Source organism: Monodelphis domestica, chromosome 7 (genome assembly GCF_027887165.1).
Source record: "Monodelphis domestica isolate mMonDom1 chromosome 7, mMonDom1.pri, whole genome shotgun sequence".
Classification (NCBI taxonomy): domain Eukaryota; kingdom Metazoa; phylum Chordata; class Mammalia; order Didelphimorphia; family Didelphidae; genus Monodelphis; species Monodelphis domestica.
The window spans coordinates 68,190,315-68,213,074 of NC_077233.1; the positions used below are offsets into that span (position 1 = coordinate 68,190,315).

At 37.4% G+C, this 22,760-nt stretch overlaps 1 protein-coding gene across 1 annotated transcript in view; it reads left to right on the forward strand.

Moving 5' to 3' along the window:
* Positions 1-22,760, forward strand: part of XYLB (xylulokinase) — a 287,508-nt gene that overhangs the window by 118,250 nt on the left and 146,498 nt on the right. Inside the window, exons 9-10 of the mRNA XM_056804817.1 lie at positions 7,288-7,406; positions 21,969-22,050. Coding sequence (XP_056660795.1) covers positions 7,288-7,406; positions 21,969-22,050 — 201 coding nt within the window. The remainder of the gene's footprint in view (positions 1-7,287; positions 7,407-21,968; positions 22,051-22,760) is intronic.

Here is a 22,760-nt window from a genome sequence, read left to right on the forward strand (position 1 = left end):
AGCAGACTTTTGTCCAGGTGTGGAGCCTTACCTTCCTCAGGAGTTGTCTGAGGAGATATACAAGAAGCAGTACAGAGAAACAATTGACTGACAACAGACTGAATATGGGAGGTCATAGAGAGAGAGAGGAGGTGGGGATGATACCTAGGTTGTTTGTCTGAGTGACTGGGGAATGGTGGTGCTCTTGACCAAAAATAGGGAAGTGTGGAGGGCTTTAGGAGGAAGGATAATGAGTTCAGTTTGGGAAAGGTTGAGTTTAACATGCCTAAAAGACTTCCAGTTTGAGATGTCTGATAGGCAGCTGGAAATGAGAGGCTGAATTTTGGTAGAGAGGTTAGGGTTGATTATGCAGATCTGAGAATCATCATCATAGAATTGATCATTGAAGCTGTGGGAACTGATGAGATTGCCAAATGAAATAATATAGAAGGAGAAGAGAAGCAATCTCATGACAAAGCCACATGGGATACCTATATATAGTTAGGGGTGTAACATAGACAAAGATCCCAGAAAGGAAAGTGAGAAAGAGTGGTCATATAGGAGAGGACCATTTGGTCTCTTCTTATAATTCATCTGTTAACTTCCCTTCTTTACTCTTCATTGAATGTTATCGAACCAGACTTTAATTTTCTTATCTTTTGCTGTCTCCTTTTTGTCTCTCATTTCAACTGTTTCCTAAGTTTTGGTCAGAAACCCATCATAGTTCTTTTATCTTTGCATACTTCTTAGCTGGGGTTAATTTCCCCAGGGCTCAGTTTCCTTAAGTAGAAGTGGCAATGAGAGATGTGGTGGTAAAGAAACTCTTTTAACCTCACTGGATCAACCTCTCCCTTTTATGAAAAATAACAACTATGTCCTGGTTAGAAACTTTGGAGATGCTATTACCTTTTCTCCATTTTATCTAACTATACAACATAGTCTCTGCCTCTGTCTTTATCCCTCTCAGTCTCTCTCATCTATCTCTGTCTCTCTCCCATTTTGTCATCTATCTGATTCTCTCTGCTTTTCTCTTTTTCTCTCTTCCTCTCAGTGAGCTCCCTATAAGAATACTATTAGTTTATTCTGATACTTCATCATCAAATACTTCTTTATTAGGCATAGAATCAGTTATTAAGCTTAGTATTTCTTTAAGAAAATACCATTGGGGCATTAGGATGTGTATATGTTAGGTGAAAGTGGCAGCTACATGGCTGGATGGATAGAGTGCTGGCATCAGGAAGATTTGAGTTCAAATCTAGCCTAAAACACTTTCTAGCTATGTGTCCTTTGGCCAGTCACTTAACTTCTTTTTGCCTTAATTAATCTAAGAAGGAAATGGCAAATAACTCATGGACAGGATTGATGTGTGATAGTCCATGAGGCCATGAAAAGTCAGACATGAATGAATTATTGAACAGTAATGTTAGATGAAGGAAGTTATGGTATGGTAATTATTAAGTAATAACTAAACTAATGTAAAATAAACATGAATTATTAATGTGTTTCTGAGTCCAGGGCAGGAGGAAGGACAGAAGAGGAGAGGAAGGAATTGAGTTCAAGATTCTGTGACATTCAAAAAATTTGCCAAGGAACATATATGCCAATACACAGAGTTCCAAGGCAGAAGAGTGGTTAGGGCTAGGCAATGGGACTTGCCCAGACATACACAGCAAGGAAGTGTCTGAGGCCAGAATTTGAACCTAGATTTGAATTTCAATCTCTAGGCTTGGCCCTCTATACACTGAGGCACTTACCTGCTTCTGATCATTAAAAGAAAAAAACCACAAATTATCATATTTCATTAACTCCAGCCATATATATATATACAAAAGCAAGGGCTCAAGGAAACCATCCATAGATGGTGACGAGTTAAAAACTTGAAAGGTTATGCCTTTTTTAAAAAATTGGAATAAGAAAATCTGATTTAATATTTCTCAAAGTTCTGATTAAATATGGATTTTCCTACCTGGCATACATTTCAAATCACCATATGTTTTAAAATTTCAAAATGAATTACATTTTAAACTGTGTTAACCATTTAGTCTGCTGTGATTTATGTCCTGGCCCAGAATTGTACTTACTTCATCTAAGAGGCGCATGGGCATGGCCAAGATGTCACTGCTGTAGAAAGAATATGCCTTTCATTGCTTTCCTTGCCTTGTTTTGTATGCTCCTTTTCTTTCTCTTCTCCACCCACAACTCCCAACATATGCTATAGGAATTGGCCTGTATTATCTTGTCTACTTTTAAAAAAATTTAAATCTTAACTTGTCTTAGAATTGATACTGGATATCTGTTCTAAGGCAGACCAGCAATAAGAGCTAGGCAATTGGGGTTAAGTGATTTACCCAGGGTCATACAACTAGGTATTGTCTGAAGCAAGATTTGAATGCAGGACCTTTTCTCCAGGTACAAGGCTCTCTATCTATTGAGCTACCTAGCTGCCCCTCCTGCCTTCCCTTTTACATCTATTTGCTTTCTGGGTGTTCTGGATTTTGACCTTTGAATTGATCACTAGTTAACAGGGTTATAGGATGCTCCATTGTTTCCTGATTTGGCCCTTGGGCTTTTTCCCAAGGCTGACTGACTCTCTCTTGGTCTGTAAATCATCTGCTAATCTGAGTAAATGCTACCTGTGCCAGACCCTTCTGCTCTCTTGTGGAAGAGATGACTTAACTTCCAAGAGTTTTCCCCTCAGCATACGCAATTGAAGATGGGAATGGGAAACATTCAGATAGTCAACTTAAGCACCTCAGCTAGCAACAGCATCAATAAACGGCTATAAATAGGTCCATTTATAAAGAGTCCTTGGTGTTTTCACATGCATTACCTCATTGGATCTTCACTACATAGTCCTCTAAAGAAGATGAGACAGGCATTATTGTCCCCATTTTACAGGTAAGAAAACAAAAGCTTAGGTCAGTGAAGTGATTTATTTGCCTAAGAATTCCTGGGTTTATATCACAAGGCTTCTTCTTCTTCTGTTTTTTTTTTTACTTCTTAAGAATTTGGAGAGCTTTTGTGTAAACATAATGGAGATATTACAATGGTTTTGCAATCTTTGATATGATTTCTGAAACGTTGGTTGCCATTTTACTTGGCCTTTTGACTAGGACGCTTGTCAAAGTTCCAGAAATGTGAACTTGAGGAAAGTGGGGAGTGGGGAAGGAAAGAATCTGTACCATTAACAGTAAATTTGAAACAAATGAGGGGAAGTGCCTCCATCATGTACTATTATCAGTTAACTTTTATTGAGTGTGAGAAATGCACTGGAGGCAGGGAAGCAGTGAGCCTGGGGAAGTCATTACCCTAGGAAGTGGCTAGCTAGATTAAAAAAATAGATTAAATTTAAGTACCAATAATATGAAGACAGAAGAACCCCAATTTTGGTTTAATGGTGTCATTATTAACCATAGGGACAAGTAAGGAAATGACCAAATTCTCTGGGAAACAACCCGACCCTGGAAATACCAGATCTATGAGGTTAACTTCTCAATCTGGGAAAGTACTAAAAGAAACACCCCCCCCCCCCACAATATCAGTTTGCAAATAACATCAGAGATCATTACAGAGTCTTAGGTTGGACTGACCCTTAGAGATCATCTAATGCTCTCATTTTACAGATGAGGAAATTGAAGCCTAGAAAGGTGCATTTAAAGCATCATAAGGTTCGTGGCTGAGCCAAGACTAGAACCCATGTGTCAGCCTCTACCTCATTACATTTTTCTGTTGTTCAGGTGTATCTGACTATTTATGACTCCATTTGGGATTTTCTTGGCAAAGATACTAGAATGCTTTTTCTACCATATTCCACTGCCCTTAAGAGTATGGGATTCCCCAGGAGAATGTAAGCTCCTTGAGTGCAATTAATGTTCATTTAATTCTAGTTCTATGCAAATAATAGTTGCTTAGTAAGTGTTTGTTGTGTTAGATTGTATAAAAGAGTCCTAAGTCATCACCAAAAGGACTTTATAAACATATGTCCTGCTATTGGAAAGAGGAGAGTTCTAACAAATACACACAACCACCTCAAACTCAAGGTGACCAGCCAGATATATTGAAGGGCAATGGGGAATAAAGGCAAGTAGGACTGTAAGGCTAAGAGAGAGAAGCACTTTCCAGCCTTGACTCTAGAATATCATTTTTCTGTCTCATAGATGTAAAGGTTATAACTGCCCTTGCCCTCAGCCCTCTACTGTCATGTTACTTTAAAATGCATGCATGTGTATGTATGTATGTAAGAGAAAGAAAGAGAGTCAGGAAGAGAGAGAAGACAAAGACAGAGAGACAGAGGGAGGAATAAGGAAAAGGAGAGAGAGAACCCCTATAATAGGCAACAAAATATTGTCCAAATTATTAGAGGGACTGCTTAATGTAAAGGGGAGAGTAATGAACTAGAGTAACAAAATATCTAAGTACTAGTGGCAGTTTAGACACTGTGAGCAAGTAATTTTTCCAGAATTTGGAATATTTATCCTGGAGAAGAAAGCATTTATGGGGGGGCATGAGAGCCAATATTACCGAAAAGAATTAGAGCTAGGGGTTCCTAGCATTCTTTTGTGTTTTGGACCCTTTTGGCAGCTTGGTTGAACCCTATGGATTCCTTTTCAGAATATTATTTTAAATACATAAGATTATGAAGGAAACCAATTATGCAAAATACCATAATAAACATATTATTTAAAATTCCACAAACCCTAGGTTGGCAACCTCTAAACTCAACTCTTCTTTTACCTTAAAGACCAGAACTAGATGCAGTTGATGGAATGTAATGTAAAGAAATCTTCCCAACAGTTACAGCTGTCCTAAGGTGGGATATATTGTTCCTTCACACTAGAAGACCTTAAACAAAGGTTGGCTAATCATTTGTTATCTTCATGATAGAGAGAATGAATGCCCGTTCCTTCCAACTTAGATTCTCCAGTCCTGTGACAATCAGCAAATGGCATGGGAGAGAGAAAATAAATATGAGCAGGATGAAAGAGCACATACATCATACTGGAGACATAGGCTGGGAGCTGTCCACTAGCATAAATAGCAGCATTGCTTAGGGACGTTTGAATGACCAAAATCCACAGCAGCTGTATTGCTACAGAGAGGTGCAAAGTGAGTTTCCAGCACAGCAGGAAATTAAAGCACAGGAACTAATGGTGCTCTAATGCTGTTGATTGAGAGCACTGGAAATGAAGGCAATGGAAGGGAATCATTTTTGTGTGACCTGGTTGGCTACATGGCAGTGAGTTCTTGAAGTCTGATTCTCACAGTACTAGTTACTTGAGATGCATATTAATGAATAATCTTTCCTCTGCCCTCTAGGGAGACAAGAAGGTAATTAACAGAGAATTCTCTGTTAGCCTAAAGGCAAAAATCCAAAGAGCAGGGAACTTGAATCAGGTTTAGTTAGTTCAAATTTCTACAAAGAGAAAAGATTTTTAGTTGAAGAATAAAAATAATAATAGCTGTATAAACATTATCTCATTTGGCCCTCAAAACAACTTATGAGATAGGTAGGTACTGCAGACATCATTATCATTATTTTACTGGTGAGAAAACTGGAGCCCAAGGTACAGAATGGGAAAGAGGAAAAGTGGGTTTAGGGAGGGGTTAGAAAACCTGTTTTAATGTTTACCACCTGTCTGAGACTTCACTGTGTAAGAGAAAGAAGAACTATTCCCTCTTCAAGGGCTCCCACACTTGGAATGTCAGTTTTACCAGCTTTTCGGCCATTCTTGCCCCTCCCAATAGGCAGACTTACTCCATAGTCACTGCCCTACACTACTCTACCTATAAAGAGAGATTTCGATATAAATGGGGAAAAACAGTGAAGAAAGCATTGCCCAATAATATTCAACCCTTCAGCTGACAATCATGACAATCAGCTAGTTTAGTTTTTTTACCTAAGGGAGAAAAACAACCTGGAAACAACTTGTAACATTGCTTTAGGACAATTATACAAAATATCAAAGAAATCAATATCAATTAAATCTCTCTCATTTTGCTCAGTAGTCTCCAGTCTAGATGGAATGCTTATGCCTTTAAACTGAGAGTCCAAGCTGCTATTGCTTTTACTATTCCCTGCCTGCCACTGTTTCTCATTTTACATTGACAGTTTATTTTTCTTTAAAAAATTTTTTTATTATCATGCAAAACACACTTCCATATTGATCATTGCTGTAAGTGTGCACTCATACAAAACCAACCCCCCAAATAAAACTGTAAATATACTGATATGAAAGATAGTATGCTTTGACTTGCATCCAGCCAACTCAAACTGTTCTTTCTCTGGGGGTAGATAGCATTCTCTGTCCTAAGTCTTTCAGGATTGTCCCAGATCATTGCATTGCTGAGAGTTGATAAGTTTTCCAGATCATCATACAATATTGTTGTTATGTGTACAATGTTCTCCCCATTCTGTTTATTTCATTCTGCATCAGTTCATGCATATCTTTCCATTTTTTTCTGAAACCTCTTGTTTATCATTTCTTATAATACAAGCAATAGTTTATAAAGAATGAAGCACATAAACCAAAGCACTTGGGAATTGGTCACTTCTTCAGCTGGCATTCAAACTATTCAAACATAAATTCAAATAAATACAAGTTCTGGATTTAATGCAAAAATTCAAACATGCCTGAAAAACTCAAAAACATCAAAATTTACTTCTGGGCACTCTTGGCTTTAATCAGAGGAACATTTTAACTTTCCCAGTAGATGTGTAAATAGTGGAGTTGTTTTTGGATAGTATCTTAGTCATAAGTAACAATATAAATATGATGAGTATAAAGAGGTCTTGTATATAGTGAGTAAAAAAATCATTAAGGCATTGTGGGTAGAGGTGGCCTTGAATCCAAGAAGATTCAAGTTCAAGGCTTGCCTCTAACACATACTTGCTGAGTTAGCTCTCAGTGCTCTAGGCAACTCTTAGTTAGGCTCTAAGATGCAGAAGAGAGGCCAACATATTATTTCCTTCTTCCAGTGAAATTACAAGTCTAGCTCCCATCCCTGTATAAGTCTGAGGGTGGGGGAGAGTCATGCCAATAATTGGAGATCTTTTCAAGAAGGAGATGGCTTATTTAGAAGGAATTTCCTTGAGGTAGCAATGGGAATTGAGCAAATTTCCTGTGCTTGGATTGGCTATGGTCAATATATGTGTTTTACATACTTGAAGGTCAGTTATGTGTATTCAGTGAAAAAGAAGCTCAGTCTCAAAGGTCACAACAGTTGTTTGTTTTCTCACTACTGTACATAGCTTAATAAAATGTCATTTTTAAGGTGATTATTTCATATTGTCATAACTTCACTTCTTAGGTTCTGGGATGAATTTATTGAACATACGTAAAAAATCCTGGTCCCAGCTCTGCCTTGATGCATGTGCACCTGAGTTAGAGGAGAAACTTGGACCAGCGGTACCCTCGAGTTCAGTACTGGTATGTGTTCAGCTCAATGATTAAAAGCTTACGGATGCTATTTTTTTAGTATAGTTTCTAGCACAAATATGGTTTGCTTAAGTAGAGAAATCATTAAGTAGAATTTCATTGCCTATACAGACGTGGAAGAATTCTATAGAAAATGAGGAAAATTAGGGAGAAAACAGAAGCACTGTATTTTCTGTAGTACACAATTACATCAGAGTCATTGAATATAGTTTATGATAAATGTCTGTTCAACTAAAATGAGAAAGTTGCACCTCAAAGAAGTTGTTCATGTAAAAAAGAAATCCTCTTACATATGCATGTTTAACTCAAGGTTATCTGCCCTGTCAAAGCAGGATTTGAAAATAGGTCTTCCTGACTTGAGGTCCTACACATTATCGATTATTTCTTGCTTCTTCTTTATGTCATATTGTGCAGATTATCAGTAAGTATTGTTTAAACACTTTCCCTATACCAAGTAAATGTACAGCATTGGGGAGAAAAAGGAATATGGAACCTGCCTTTAGAAAGCTCTGGAATAACAGAAGCACAACATACACACATGATGACACAACTAGAAAATGATAGCCTTGTCTGATCAGACTTCACATCTTAGAGCTTTGTTGTTATTTAGTACAGTAGGACCTCATTTCACAGGAACTTAACACACTCAATTCAGGTATATGTGATTGGCAATAAAAAAATAAAGGCAGAAAAATACGTAAAATAAACAATTTAAATTATGTGCTAAATTTGTGCCATTTTCCTGGGTGGAGCAGAGTCTTGCAGCATTTCACCCAATCACACTCATTCTTGCTCTGAAGTGCTAGTGTGAATCATGACATTGTTGTGCGCCAAATATTCATTCCCTCATTAGTCTTTGTTCAGAATTCTTGCTTCTAACAATTTGCGTCTGCATCAGAATGGTGTATCTCTTTGTTCCATTGATGTTATTTTGTTATTAATAATGGCCCCAAAGAACAAGAGGAGTGATACTGGTAATTCTGATAAGCCTAAAAAAAAGTCAGAAAGTACCTAGGCATGTTTGTATAAGAGAGACTTATTAAATAATGGGGTTAATTATTATGCATGATTTTCAACTTATATGAAGGGTCTTGAAATGCATCAATCTTGATCACATAAAATGAGGTTTAATTGTAATTTTTTTAGCAAAGTAGACCTTTGATTTCACTGGTATAGGGACCTTCTCAGTGAAAAAACTCCCTCTAACAATATATATCATCTTCCACTCTGGAACAGAGAATCTTAGAGAGTTGCCTAGGATACTAGAAAATGAAGTGACTTGTCCACAGCCACATGGTCAGTGTAACATCAGAGGTGAGATTTGAACCTAAATCTTCCTGACTCTAAGACAGAAATTTCCCTACTCACAAAGGAAACTCCAAATGGAGGTCAATGCATAGTGATAGGTTCCAGTAAGTCAAGGTATTGGACAGTGACCACTTTATCCCACCCCTATCCTCAGCCCATCTTGGTACCTCTAACTACACAGTAGGAAGGTAGGGGCCAACATGTGCTCAGGATTAATGGGGGATTATAAAGTCTCCATTCGAATTGTTAGAGAGTTAAAAAGCCCAGAGGAGATGAGCAGGACATTCCCAATCCACTGCCAGAGGTGGGGAATCAACAGAGCAAGCAAGAAATGAAACATGATCTTTGGGAATACTATCCAGTGATCAAAGCCAGGAAAATGCAGTATGAATTCACAAGTAGTTCAAAGGCCCAGGGGTCCATGCAGGGCACTGTAGGAAAGCAAACAACATCAGCAAAGGAATGGCTCAGCCCTCCTTTGCTCTGCTGAAAGCATGTGCTCAACTCTCACTTCTAATTCTGGCTTCTGTTCTCATCTGAGTTTGAATGGTGGACTCTGTCCCTCCCTGTCCCTCCCCCCCCCCTCCCCCCCCCGTTAGCTTGTTGGCTTTCTACCAACCATGCCCTTTCATTAATGTTGGTGTCTAGCCTCCCACTGATGCTTGTTTATTTAAAGTTTCTATCTCGTATGTACCTTCTCTTCTGCATTTCCCCATTCAATTAGAGCACCCTGGGATTCGTGCTTTATTTAGGCAGCATCCATCCAAACCTCCTCATCTCTCTCTTCTTTTGATGGTTGGATACTTAAATATTTTGGATACTTCCTTCTATTGGTACAGATTGCAACTTACCCATGACTTCTCAACCTATGCGAATCTTATCCATGCCCTTCAATAAATCTTGAAAATAGCAACTACCTAATACCTTTGAGACTTTCTGCTAGATCTTTAAATATTTTACGGATGCAGGTACAACACTTGGACAGTCCATTATTCCTCCTTCCTGACTGACCTGCTTCTTTTTTTTTTTCTTAAAAAAACAAACAAACCTTTATCTCCTATCTTAGAATGGATACTGAGTTTCAGGGTAGATGAATGGTAAAGGTGTGGCAATTGCAATTAAGTGACTTGCCCAAGGCCATACAGTTTAGGAACTATCCAAGGCTAGATTGAAACCCAGGACCTCCCATCTCCAGCTCTGGCTGCCTCTCCACTGAGCCACCCAACTTCCCCACCTGCTTCTTTTTCTTGTCTACATGTTTTTTAATGGTATCATTTATATGATATCTTATGTGCAAATCATTATTGCTCTTATACTAGTCTTCTTACACCTACTATATATCTTGCCCCACTGCTCTTTAGGTCACCCACAGTATAGATTCCTCAGAGATCATGGTGTGTCATGATTGGCAGCCATATAATTACTATCACTGAGAGAATATTGCTGCTGAAAAATTATGATTTTGTGTCAAGGCAAATCTTAGAATTGTTGAAGGCTCCATGTGGTTTTTCGAATGCAGTCTATTCCACTTGCCCTCTCTCATTCAGTTCTGGTCCCAGTTAATTGTTCCTCTGTAATATCTGTTCAAAATATATCATTGATGACTGAGTTTAATGTTCTGTCTATCCCCTAGTAGGAAAGTAGCATGGCATTGTGGAGAGAAAGCTAGCCTCCCAGCCCAAGATACCTGGATTTAAGACCTCTCTCTAACACATGCGGGATAGATGACTCGACAAATCACTCAACATTGCAGTGCTCAGACTCATATAGAATTAGAGGGATGAGGAGGGCAGCAACTAGACTGTCTATAAAGATCCCTGCAGTTCATATACTGGCTTAAATGTAATGCTATCAATTTTATTATATTTTTATTTATTTTGTTAAATATTTCCCATTTACATTAAAAAAACCAAAAACTTTTACCTTCTGTCTTGTAATCAATATTAATTCCAAGGCAGAAGAGCAGTAAGGGTTAGGCAATTTGAGTTAAGTGACTCACCCAGTATGAAAGGGAATTTTTAACCCCCTTTGTTTATCTTAACTTAATCAAGTACTTGGAATGTTCCACCCTTTTCACTTAATCAGTCAGGAACTTGAGGATCCTTTTGATAAAAGTTCACACCCTAAGAGGACAGGAGGTGGATCCTGCAGGCACTGCCCAGGAAGAAACTATGATTGGTTCCTGAGATGTGATGGGAAGAGTTGATGGGTGGAGAAAACTGCATATAAGTGGGAACCCCTGGGACTCTCAGGATCTTTTGTGGCTTAGCTTTGTGTGAGCATTGTAGGTCTTTTGGACAGCTCACTCTTGAGTGTTTCAGTCTGGTGTGGCTCAACCTCTTGGGCGTTGGAGACCTTTGTGTGTTGAAGGCTCTCTGTTGGTTGATGAAAAGCTTGGCTGGAGACACTCTCATGAGCTAGTGAGATTCACATTTGGATTCACACTCACGGTCTGGAGGCACTTGGATCTAGATTTAGGGTATTTAGCTTGGCATTATTTTCTACCTCCTTCCTATATTTCCCTCTTTACTATCTCTATCTTGCTGTAATAAAGCTACTAACAACCTTATGACTCAATATTTAACTATTATAAATGGTGACCACAACTTTTTATAAGTCTTCATTTGACCACAACCCATTTTAATTATTACAGTTTTGGCAGACAACAAAGGTTTGATGAATACCCTCATTTTCCTAATTTTCTTCACTTTTTACTCTCTCTAAAACAATCCTTAAATCAGGTCTTTAGTAGCTAATTCTGGAGCTTGGAGTTCTTACTCTGCTCTAAGTTGGTAGGGTAGTTTATAATAGATAAAAGGGCAGATTAGCTCACAAGCTATAGCTATTGGTCTGTTTCCTGCATGGATGGGTAAGTCCTAAATTTATTATTATTTTTTCTTCCTTAAACTGTAAACAGCTAAATTACCAGCAATTGTTTGCTGCTGCCCAGTATTTTTTCTTAAACAACAATTAGCTGGCCCCTGGGGCTTCACCTAGGGAAGATGTTTCCACCCTCTCCACCCCTCCTTGCCTTGTATTGCCTTGTATTGGAAAGATTAACTAATTTAACCTAGTTTTTTTTTTCATTATCAGAAGGTGTTAAGTATTGAGCTAAATTAACAAGTTTAGCTTTCTCTTGCTCCTGGGAGTCTGCTTTTTTTTAAGGTCCTTTCTGAACCCCCACATAGCTCTAGAATTAGCTTAAGTGGGATTAGGTATCTGGATAACATCATCCATCATCTCTAGCAATTAACTTTAACTAAAATTTTTTGTAATTGTATTTTAATATAATTGTTTCCTTTGTAATTCTAGGCATTTTATTTTGTGCATTTAAAGGCACTTGTGAGAGGGATCCATAGGCTTCACCTAGCTATTATGTGTCTAACCAAAAAAAGTTAAGAATCCTTGATTTATAGCAATGAAAGTCAATAATGATGTACCACAGAATATAATTTCATTGATTATTGAGCAGTCTTGTTATTAATTATTTTTAGTCATGCTTGACTTTTTGTGACCCCATTTGGGGTTTTCTTGGCAAAGATACAGAGTGGTTTGTTGTTTTCTTCTCCAGCTCATTTTACAGATGAGAAAACAGAAGCAAACAAGATTAAGTGACTTGCTCAGGGTCACACAGTTAGGATGAATCTGAAGCCAGATTTGAACTTAGATCTTTTTGACTCAAAGTCAACCCTCTAACACACGCATACACACACACACCCAAATGTACAGATCTAGAAACTTTGATTCTTTGTCGTCTTCCCCTTTCTCCAACATTTTTCATTGTCACCAGGGAAATGGAAAGGGCTTGTGCAGGGCCCAAAGCCATCTTTTCAATTTTTATCTACTTTATAGGTTACCAGGGGCAGAGAATTCATCATGGCTAGCCTTCTGGTAATGAGGCTCTCTTTACTTAGCTGGCTTGGTTCTTAGATGGTAGACCTAGTTGATAGTTCTTAATAAAATAATTTCCAGCTTGATAAAACCTACCAGAGCTTATGTTCCACTGGCGTGGACTTTGAGAACTCTGTGTCATCTCTATGCCTTGATGAGACATCAGAGGAGGAGTAAAGTGGCGGCTGCTTTTCAGACAGATGCAATTTCTTGGCTAATGCTCTAGAGAGGAAAATGCTACTCGAATTAAAATTTTTATTTGAAAATAAATTTTATTGGTATCTTTTTTTATACCACAAACATTTCCCAAAGTACACCTTTCTCTTCCTACTCTGCTCTGAGCCACCTCTTTTAACAAAGAAACCAAAAGAAGGAAACTACTAACCTAAATATTGAAAAAGTCTCACATAATGTGCAGTGTTCCATACCCATAGTTCCTGATCTCTGCAAAGAAGGGGGAAGAGATGCCTTCTCTTGCATTTTCTTTGAGGAAAGTTTTATAATATCACTATCTAGATTGCTTTGTTGTGGATTTTCTTTCCATTTATATTGTTGTAGTCCTTGTGTATAGAACTAGAATTTCACCACAGGAATATTTGGTATTCTTCTCATGTAGATCAGTAGAGGTCTGGGGAACATATGGGAAATTCTATTTTAAAGAATTCCGAGAAAAGGAACATTAGCATGGACAGTGATTGCAGAAAAGAATAAGCCATATATTGTTCTATCATACTGGGGGGTAGACAGGTGGCTCAGTGGCTTGAGAGCTGAGCGTAAAGATGGGAGGTCCTGGGTTCAAGTATGGTCTCAGATACTTCCTAGCTGTATGACCCTGTTAAGTCACTTAAACCTTGTTGTTTAGTCCTTACTGCTCTTTTTGGAAATGACAAACATATTGATTCTAAGACAGAAGGTAAGGGTTTTTTAATGTGTGTGTGTGTATGTGTATATATATATATATATATATATATATATATATATATATATAAATATATTTCAGATTGAGTCCAGCATTTCCAATATTATTACATTAACTTTCCCTGTTTGACCTTTGGTTGGGATGAACTTTGATCACTTATGAATTGTAAACCTCAAAATTTCTTAGACTTATAAATGTTGGAAATTTCACCATTGGGAAATTTCATACTTGAAAAATTTCCTATTGATAGTGGGTCTTGGCTATTGGAATGTGAACCCCATTGGCATGAGAGTTTCCTCCTCCTCCCTTCTTAAGATTACTTTAGGACAGAAACCTTTTGCTGAACAATGGAAAGGACTTTGACCTATGCTTAAGCATAGAACAGGAATTTCTTTGAGTCATGATTGATTTTAGAATTGATACAATGGAGATACTTGGAATCAATCTCCACCCTATTCAGTCCTAACAGGATTGAGGAAGGGCTGCAGCATAGATCAAAATTTAATTATTCCAATCTCTACCCTACTCAGGTTAACAGGATTTAGGAAGGGCTGTAGCAAAGGATCAAAGATTTAATTATTTGAAAATATGACCTTCAACAGACATGTGCAAAGCCAGAGACCTCTGGGCGGTCCTGGGTTAAGCTAGAGCCTCCATTGGCACAGGGAAATTGATGGACAGTGATTGGTAGATGTGAGAACTGAGGGGAGGGAACTTGGATGGTTTCCTTAAAGATAGAGGGCTCTGAAGACTCAGGGGGTGGTGGTTGAGGAGTTTGTCTGAGTGGTTGGAGTGTGCTCTGAGAAGCTTGCTCTGAAGGAAGCTGAAGGTGGGGGCCTCTGAGACTGTTTCTCCATTTTGGTCACGTGAGTAATAGGGACTGATCTCTTTTCTTTGCCCCAGCTATCTAAGGGCTTGGGCCTTTTGGTCCAGCCTAAACAGAAGGGGTATTTAAGTCCTATTCCCTTCTCTCCCTTTTCTCTCTCTCTATCTCTAATTCCTTTCTTCCTCCTGTTGTAATTAAACTCCATAAAAGGTTGACTGCTGACTTGAGTTTTCATTTAGGAATTACATAGCTGAATTCCTTGGCGACCTTAAATTAATATATATCAGTCTTTTAAAGTGATTTCCTTGTCACAGAATATCATTGGGATCATAGGATTGATGATCTATACTTAAAAGAGACTTGAGAAGGCCATGTGGACCAACACCATCATTTTATAGATGAGGAAGCTGATGCCTATGAAGGTTTTAGTACCTTGCCTGTTCACTAATAGGTTACCAAAGCATTGATCTTAAGAAAGTTTTTCTTTAAAAAATAGTGTAAATAAATGCTTTTATTTCACTGGCAAGGTGATGGAGTATGGGGGTAGAATGTTGTGTTAGTTGGTTTTGTGTAATTTTTAAAGTTGTTATTGCATTAGAAGACTCATTAGTGGGGTGATGAATAAGGTGTGTGCAAGGGGGTGGATCTAGAAGAATACTGTGACATAACAAACATTAATAAAACACTTTACAAGGAGTTTTTCATTAAAATGAAAATATAAAAGCAGTGCATATATATGCCAAGAACTAAACGCAATCTATTTCAACTGAAAAGGGACAGAAATTCAAAACCAATGTGAAAAATTAACCCAAATCATCATAATCTGAAGCATTAATTAATTAATTAAGAGACCATCTGCCAGAGACACTGAGTGAAACAGGTGTTCTTGACGGACAACAATGAATCGGACAGATGTGTAAAAACCGTCTCAACACAAAATAATGCTTTTTATTTAACAAGAAATCTTCATTTTTAATAACAAATTACTATTTAATTCCTGGATTTGTGTGTGCTTATTTGTAGGTAGGATGAAATAATGTTTTTCATTATAGCATGGTTTGGTCACTTTTAGGCTAAAAAAGATATGCTTTCCTCAGTAAGCAGCTGCTAATGAGAACAGCAGCTTAAAGGAATAGATATGAATTGATTTTTTTTTTCAGAAAAGCACCTTTAATCACAACATACTCACAATCTGTCTGGCTTATGAGAGGGATGGAGCAAAGGAGGGAGAAGCTAAAACAATCTTCTGGAGAATCTCTGTCTTTGAAATATAGCCTCTGGATATCTTTCTTTAACTTTTTTTTTTTTGGTAGCAGAAAGTGGAAAGATTTATTTCCTCAGTAGATATGTCTTATTCTGGTGTGCAATTCTGAGTTTTGCTGAGTGAGGCAAAGTATTCCTTCCAGATACCAGGAAAAGCTCATCTTTTTTTTTTTTCAACTTCCTCTGGGTCTGAGGCAAAATCGGGGAAAGAAAATATTATTTTTATCTCTCTCATTTTATTTGTTTTTCTAGAAGCAGGAATGATGGTGGAGTTAAATCATTGGATATTTATTGTTTGCCGTGAGCCTAGTCTTATGTTATAGGGGATATGGAAGGCAAAGGAGGAGAAGAAGATAGAACCTTCTGGCTTAAGGACCTCACAAAAGTCCATTTTTGATTCTTTCTTGATAGTGGAGAATATAAACAACAAAGATATGGGGCATGGAAGGGGAATTGGAAAGGGGAGAGACTGGTAATACAGAAACCAAGTAGAAGGCTACCACAGTAGAGAGGGCAATGAAGATCTCTAGAAGTGTACAGCAGGGGACAAATATGAGGAATTCTGGAGGTACAATTGAAAAGACTTGGAAACTGATTAAATGTGGAGGGTGAAGGAATAGATGGAGAGGATTTAAGTTAAAGAAGACTGAAGTTATAAAGTGGAAGTTTATAAAGTTTATAAAATGGAAAAGTGGAAGTTTACAGGAGGTTTAGGAGTAACTAATAATAATAATTTTCCTAGTTGTGTGATCCTGGGCAAGTCACTTAATCCCTGTTGCCTAGCCCTTACCTCTCTTCTGCCTTGGAGCCTATACACAGTATTGATTCTAAGAAGGAAGGTAAGGATTTATTTAAAAAATAATAATTAATGTTTATATAGCATTTTAATGTTTACAAAGCATTTTACATTTTTTCTCATTTGATGAATTCTTTTGACACAATAAGCCCTGGGAGGTAGTTATTGTTGTTATTATTATCCTCAATTTACATATGAATAAACTAAGCCACAGGGCAGCCAGGTGGTGCAGTGGATAGAGTGCCAGGTCTGGAGTCAAGAAGACCTGAGTTAAAATCTGGCCTCAGACACTAACTGTGTGGCCCTAGGAAAGTCATTTCACCCTGTTTGCCTCAGTTTCCTCATCTATAAAATGACCTGGAGAAGGAAACAGCAAACCACTCTAGTATCTTTGCCAAGAAAACCCCAGATAGGGTCATGAAGTGTTAAACATGACTAAAAACTACTGAACAGCAAAACTCAGCCACAAGGAGGTTGTTACTTATCTATGTCATAGAGCATTGATATGTATCACAACCATATTTTGAATCTATGTCTTCCTGACTACAAAATGTCACAACATTTTGAAAACAGTTTGAAATGATGATGAGATACCCAGACAAAGATATCTAGCAGGCATTGGGAAGTCTAGGACTAGAGTTTCAGAGAGAGAGATTAGAAAGGGACAGGAAAATGTTCAAGTTTTCTGCAAAGAGATGATAATTGAATCCATAGAAGTCAATGATATTATCGAGAGATAGGGTATAAAAAAGGAGGAGAGAGGACCCAGGCTAAAGCTTTGTGTAACATTCATGATAGGTGGGGAGTAGTTAGATGATGACCTAACACAGAACCTGAGAATGAGCAGTTAGATTAGTATAAAGAAATCCAAGAAAAGGACAGTGTCATTGATGCTAAGGGTGGTCCAGGTGGGTTGTCAACAGTTTGAGAGAAACGATAGAGAAAAGAGGAAGGATGAGGACTGAGAAAAGTCTGATTCATCAGTTAAAGAGAAGAGAGCCAGATCTGGACCCAGGAGGGAGCTAGCCCTAGCAATTGAGAGTTGGATTGCAGAGAGACCCTGACACCGAGACCCTGCATTATTGGAGTTGTAAGTTGTGTTTGCCACATGTGTTCCCTACATATGTGTTATGCTATTTTGTGCTCTTAGCCTGTGCCCACTCTTCCCATGGATGCTTTTTATATTTGTGGGGCAAGATGCCCCAGGTTTATGGGGGAGTGGTTTTGTAGCTGTTGTTCTTTCTGTGCCATTTTAGGAAAGACTAGTTATGTTTACTATATGACTGGTAATGGAAAATACACTGGTGGGAGATCTGGAGCTATATAATTTTAGGAGTGACCACCCACATAGTACACTAGAGCCTCAAGTAGCATCTACTTGATGGGAACCCAACTCTTAAGGATGAGTGAAGTTGGAGGTGGTCATCTCAGAGGGAGGGAGTGTTTACGGAACCATGGAGACATTTGGACTTGTTTGTGGAATAGTAGGAAAGGATCCAGTAGAGATGGAGAAACTGAAGGTGAAAGAGGCAGGGGGATGATTGTTAAGGAAGATAGGGAAAAGAAGGAGATCAACGGCACCTGCAAAAGGATTGGTTTTGGTGAAGAGAAGGCCTACCTCTTCAAAAATTAAATCTAAAGAAGAGAGTAATGAGATTTTACAAAAGAAAGAGAGTAATGAAGGGTTTTTAGTTGTGGAATGGGGGAAAGAGGGGATTCATCACAGAAAGTCTTGATTTTCTCAATGAAATAGGGAAGTGAGATCTTCAGCTAAAAGTGAGGCAAGTCTACCTTGCCAGACATTGTAGTGAATAGGGGAAAACAAATTGGACTATCTGAAATTTGTAAGAAAGTTGTACCCAAACCCCTTATTTTTATAGCACTTAGGACCTCCAAAGCTCTTTCTCCACAATAACCCTGTAAAACAGGTGGTGTAATTATCTCCATTTTACAGATATGTAAATAGTCAGAGAAGTTAAGTGACTTGCCAAACCTTATAAATAGACAATAAGTAGTAGAGATAGATTTTGAACCCAAGGATCTCCTTACTCCAGGTTAAGAATACTTATTTTTCTTTTCTTTTTTTTTTTTTAAACTCTTACCTTCCTTCTTGGAGTCAATACTGTGTATTGGCTCCAAGGCAGAAGAGTGGTAAGGGCTAGGCAATGGGGGTCGAGTGACTTGCCCAGGGTCACACAGCTAGGAAGTGGCTAAGGCCGGATTTGAACCTAGGACCTCCCATCTCTAGGCCTGGTTCTCAATCCACTGAGCTACCCAGCTACCCCCTGTTTTTCTTTTTTAAATTAAACTTTTTGTTTCTTTCAGAACATTATTTTCTCATCCCCATCCCCATCCCCATCTTCTATTCCGCTTCCTTCCACCCACTAGTTGAGAATGCAAGGAAAAAAACAACAACCCTGTTACAAGTATGTTTAGTCAAGGAAAAAAATTTTCCTCACATTAGCCATGTTAAAAAAAAAAAAGCCTCAATCTGTACTCCATATCCAACACTTCTCTGTCAGGAGGTGGGTAGCACATTTCATCTCAAGGCCTCTGGAATTGTGGTTGGTCATTGTGTTGATCAGAATCCATAAGTCTTTTGTAATTGATTGTCTCTGTGATGCTGCTATTAATTATACAAATCACTCACTTCATTCTGGATCAGTTCATACTAATGTCCCTGTTTCTTTGAAACCATTTCCTTTGTTAGGTGGTGCAGGGGATCTAATGCTGGACTTGGAATCAGGAAGAGATAAGTTCAAGTCCTGCCTCTGACCTTATTTGTTATGTGACTCTAGACAAACTATTTAACTTCTCTCAACCTTAGTTTCCTTATCTATAAAATGGCAATAATAATAGTAACTACCCCACCAGGCTATGAGGATTAAATAAAATAATGTATTTAAAGTACTTTGCAAACCGTAGGATGCTTTATAAATGCTAGCTATTATTAGTGGTAAGAGCAACGGCATTTTTTGCAGCACAATAGTATTCCATCGTATACATATACCACAGCTCATTCAGCCATTCACTATTTGATGGATACCCCTTCACTTTCCAATTCTCTGCCACCATAAAAAGAGCGATTATAACTGTTTTTGTACACATGGTCCCTTTCCCTCTTTCTTTGATCTCTTTAGGGAATAAATCCTGTTGTGGTATTACTGTATATGCACAGTTTGGTAGCTTTAGGGATATAGTTCTAAATTGCTTTACAAAATGGCAAGACGAAAGCATGCTTTCTTTTTTAAAAATGTTTCTTTGAGGCTTCTTGTGTTCCCACACCTCACTACTGAGAGCAAGGAAAAATATTTTATCTTTCGTTCTCTGGAATCAAGTTATGTTATTAAATCAGGGTATGATCTGATCTTTTTGTGTTATCTTCCTTGTTGTTGTAGTCATTATGTATCTTTTGGTTCATTACTCTGTGAAATTTTTCTGAGTTTTTCTGCATTTCTCCTGTTTGCTATTTCTTAAAATACAATCTGTTACATTGTATCTACATAGCATTTTTAGTTTATTCCTTAATCTATGAGTACTTCTTTGTAACCATTTCTTTTACTCCCACAAAAAGTACCTTTGTAAATGTTTTGGTAGATACAACTTAGACATCCTTAGGTTATATAGTGACTGGTGGTATCACTGGAACAAAAGATGAACAATTTAGTGATTTTTCTTGCATGATTCCAAATTGTTTTCCAGAATGGTTGGTTGAGATCACAGCGCTGTTAGCAGTTTATTGTTATATATGTCTTCCCACAGCTCCTCTGACATAGAATATATTTTTCAATTTTATTATCTTTGCCAATTTGTTGTGGGAGGTAAAATCTCAGAGTTATTTTAATTTACATTTTTAGTGACAGCATTTTTTCACATGGTCATTAGTAGTTTGCATTTCTTCTCTTGAAAATTGTTATTTCCTACCCTTTGAGCTTTTATTTAATGGGGAAAGACTTTTAGTCTTATATTCCAGTATACGTTCTACTACAGATTACATCCTGCCCCTACAGAGTAGACTACAGTGAATCTTTCCCTCCAAGTGTCTTGGTTGTGCCTTACTGACTAATAGGCTTGCCTGGGCATCATAAAGATACTGGTGACACCCTTCTGTACACATGATTTCCCCCAAGTTGAATTGGAAAATGAAAGATATAAAACTTTCAACAAAGGAAACAAATCCCCAAACAAACCCTCTTTTCTGTCAAGAACACCTCAAATACTGAAACTTTTGGAAATGTATTTTTTAAAAAACTTCTAGTATCTCCTTCCTCCACCCTTCCCTCTCCTGTCAGGGTGGATTACTTTTTTGATAAGTGAAAACCTGGGTATGTGTTTAATTTTCTCTCATTTTAAAATTCATTTCTGTACATTACTTTCAGACATGTCCAATTTCTTTTCAGCAGTAACCACCTGCTGCTATATGCTATTAATTTTTGAAGGCATGTTTTTGATTTTTGCTTTCCTGGGATGTTAGCATATTTCAGAGAAATTCTTATCAAGAAAATTTCAGTGCATATCACCCAAGCTGAAAGATCTCATGGCTGATGATGTAGAGAAGGGAATGATCATTATTTTAGCCTACAGCTCATAATTGTTTAGCTTGGTTAAAGAATTGAGAATGAGGAATATTGGAGTAATGTTTTTTAAACTTGTTTAAATATATTCTAAATGAAATATTCATATCTTCATAGTTTCATATCTTTATAACTGATTCAGCAGACTAGTAATAAAATTTTTGGTAAACTACTTTCCAGATGATTGCTGCTATTATTTGGGGTGTGATGGGGGGGGGGAATGGTGCACATGGTAGGAAATAAACTTTCTTGATTAATGAGTATCATTCTTAGCTTTGTCTCAATGATCCTACTACTAGGACCATACTTATTTATTAAAGGAGGTAGTTTAAAACTTTTTCATAATAAATTGTTATTTTGTATTGGATTTGAAATTTTTATACCTGTATGATCAACATTTGCTCTGAAACTTATCATCTTAGATAATTTGAAGGGGGTGAGGAGCAATGAGAGCTTAAGTGCTTTGTCTAGGTCACCCAACCAGTATATATCAGAGGTAGGACTTTAAGCCAGGGTTTCATGATTCCAAGGTCGTCTCTATATTCATAACTGTTTCTTAGATTTATTCATAATAGCAAAAACAAAAATGGTATATATATAAAACACATATAATTTGGGGTTTTTAAAGATACATATGATTGTCCCATAAAATGATAAAATATAAAGAATACAAAGAGATATGGAATATGAAATTATTTCAAAATTTAAAAATATAAATCAAAATAATAATTATATATATATTGACTATGATTATGTAAATACTAACAGCTATAAAATTGAGAGCTTCTTTTAGAGGCAATATGCTGTAATGGAGAGAATTAGAAGAGACATAAATTCAAATCCAGCCTCTGCAACCTACTAGCTGTTTGACCATGGGCTAATCATTAAATCTCTCTGATATGTTTATTCATCTGCAAAATGATGAAAATAACACTCTGTAGCTGATGGATTGACTTTGTTTTATTTTTCTGTCTAGGGACCCATTTCTTCCTATCATGTTCAGCGTTACGGGTTCAACTCTGAATGTAAAGTGATAGCCTTCACTGGAGACAATCCAGGTACGAAGAACATTGTATGTTTTCAGAGGTTTGTGAATGAACACATCAATCCACAAGAAAAACAAATCAGTAGGACAATTGCACATAGTCACTACTTCTTAGAGTAGCTTTCCCATCTTTTTTCATCATTCTGTTATAAGGTTTGCACTGCAATTGTACTTTCACTATATTCTGGAGATTCATAAAATTAAATCTTATAGGATGCAAGAACCTGACCAAGCCCAGCTCTTGTCCCATGCAAGAATTTCATGTTCAGCATCTTCAGTGGGTCCATTCACTCTTCATTTGCACATTTGTAGTAAACAGGTGATCATTTCCTCCTGAGGTAGCATTTTCTTTTTGACTTAGCACTGACTCATGAATTTTTCCTGTATTGGGACAAAATCTGCATCTCTAGAGTTCCCATCTTATTGGTCCTCTTTTCATCCTCTAGACATATGGGGAATAAGTCTAATTTCTTTTCCCCATAATAGCCTTTCAATTATTCAGAGATAACATGTTTTCTCTAATTTTTTCCCCTGTAGTCTAAATATGCATTTCCTTCATCCATTTCTCTATGACAGAGGTTTTGATTCCATCACTGTTTTTAAGCTTCTTGTAATAAAGGGAATCATTATTTTATTTTTTTAAGTATGGATGTTGACTTTAAATAAAACATTTCTTCAGGATATTATATACCTTGTCTCTTTCTCTGGAATCTCCTTTTCCTC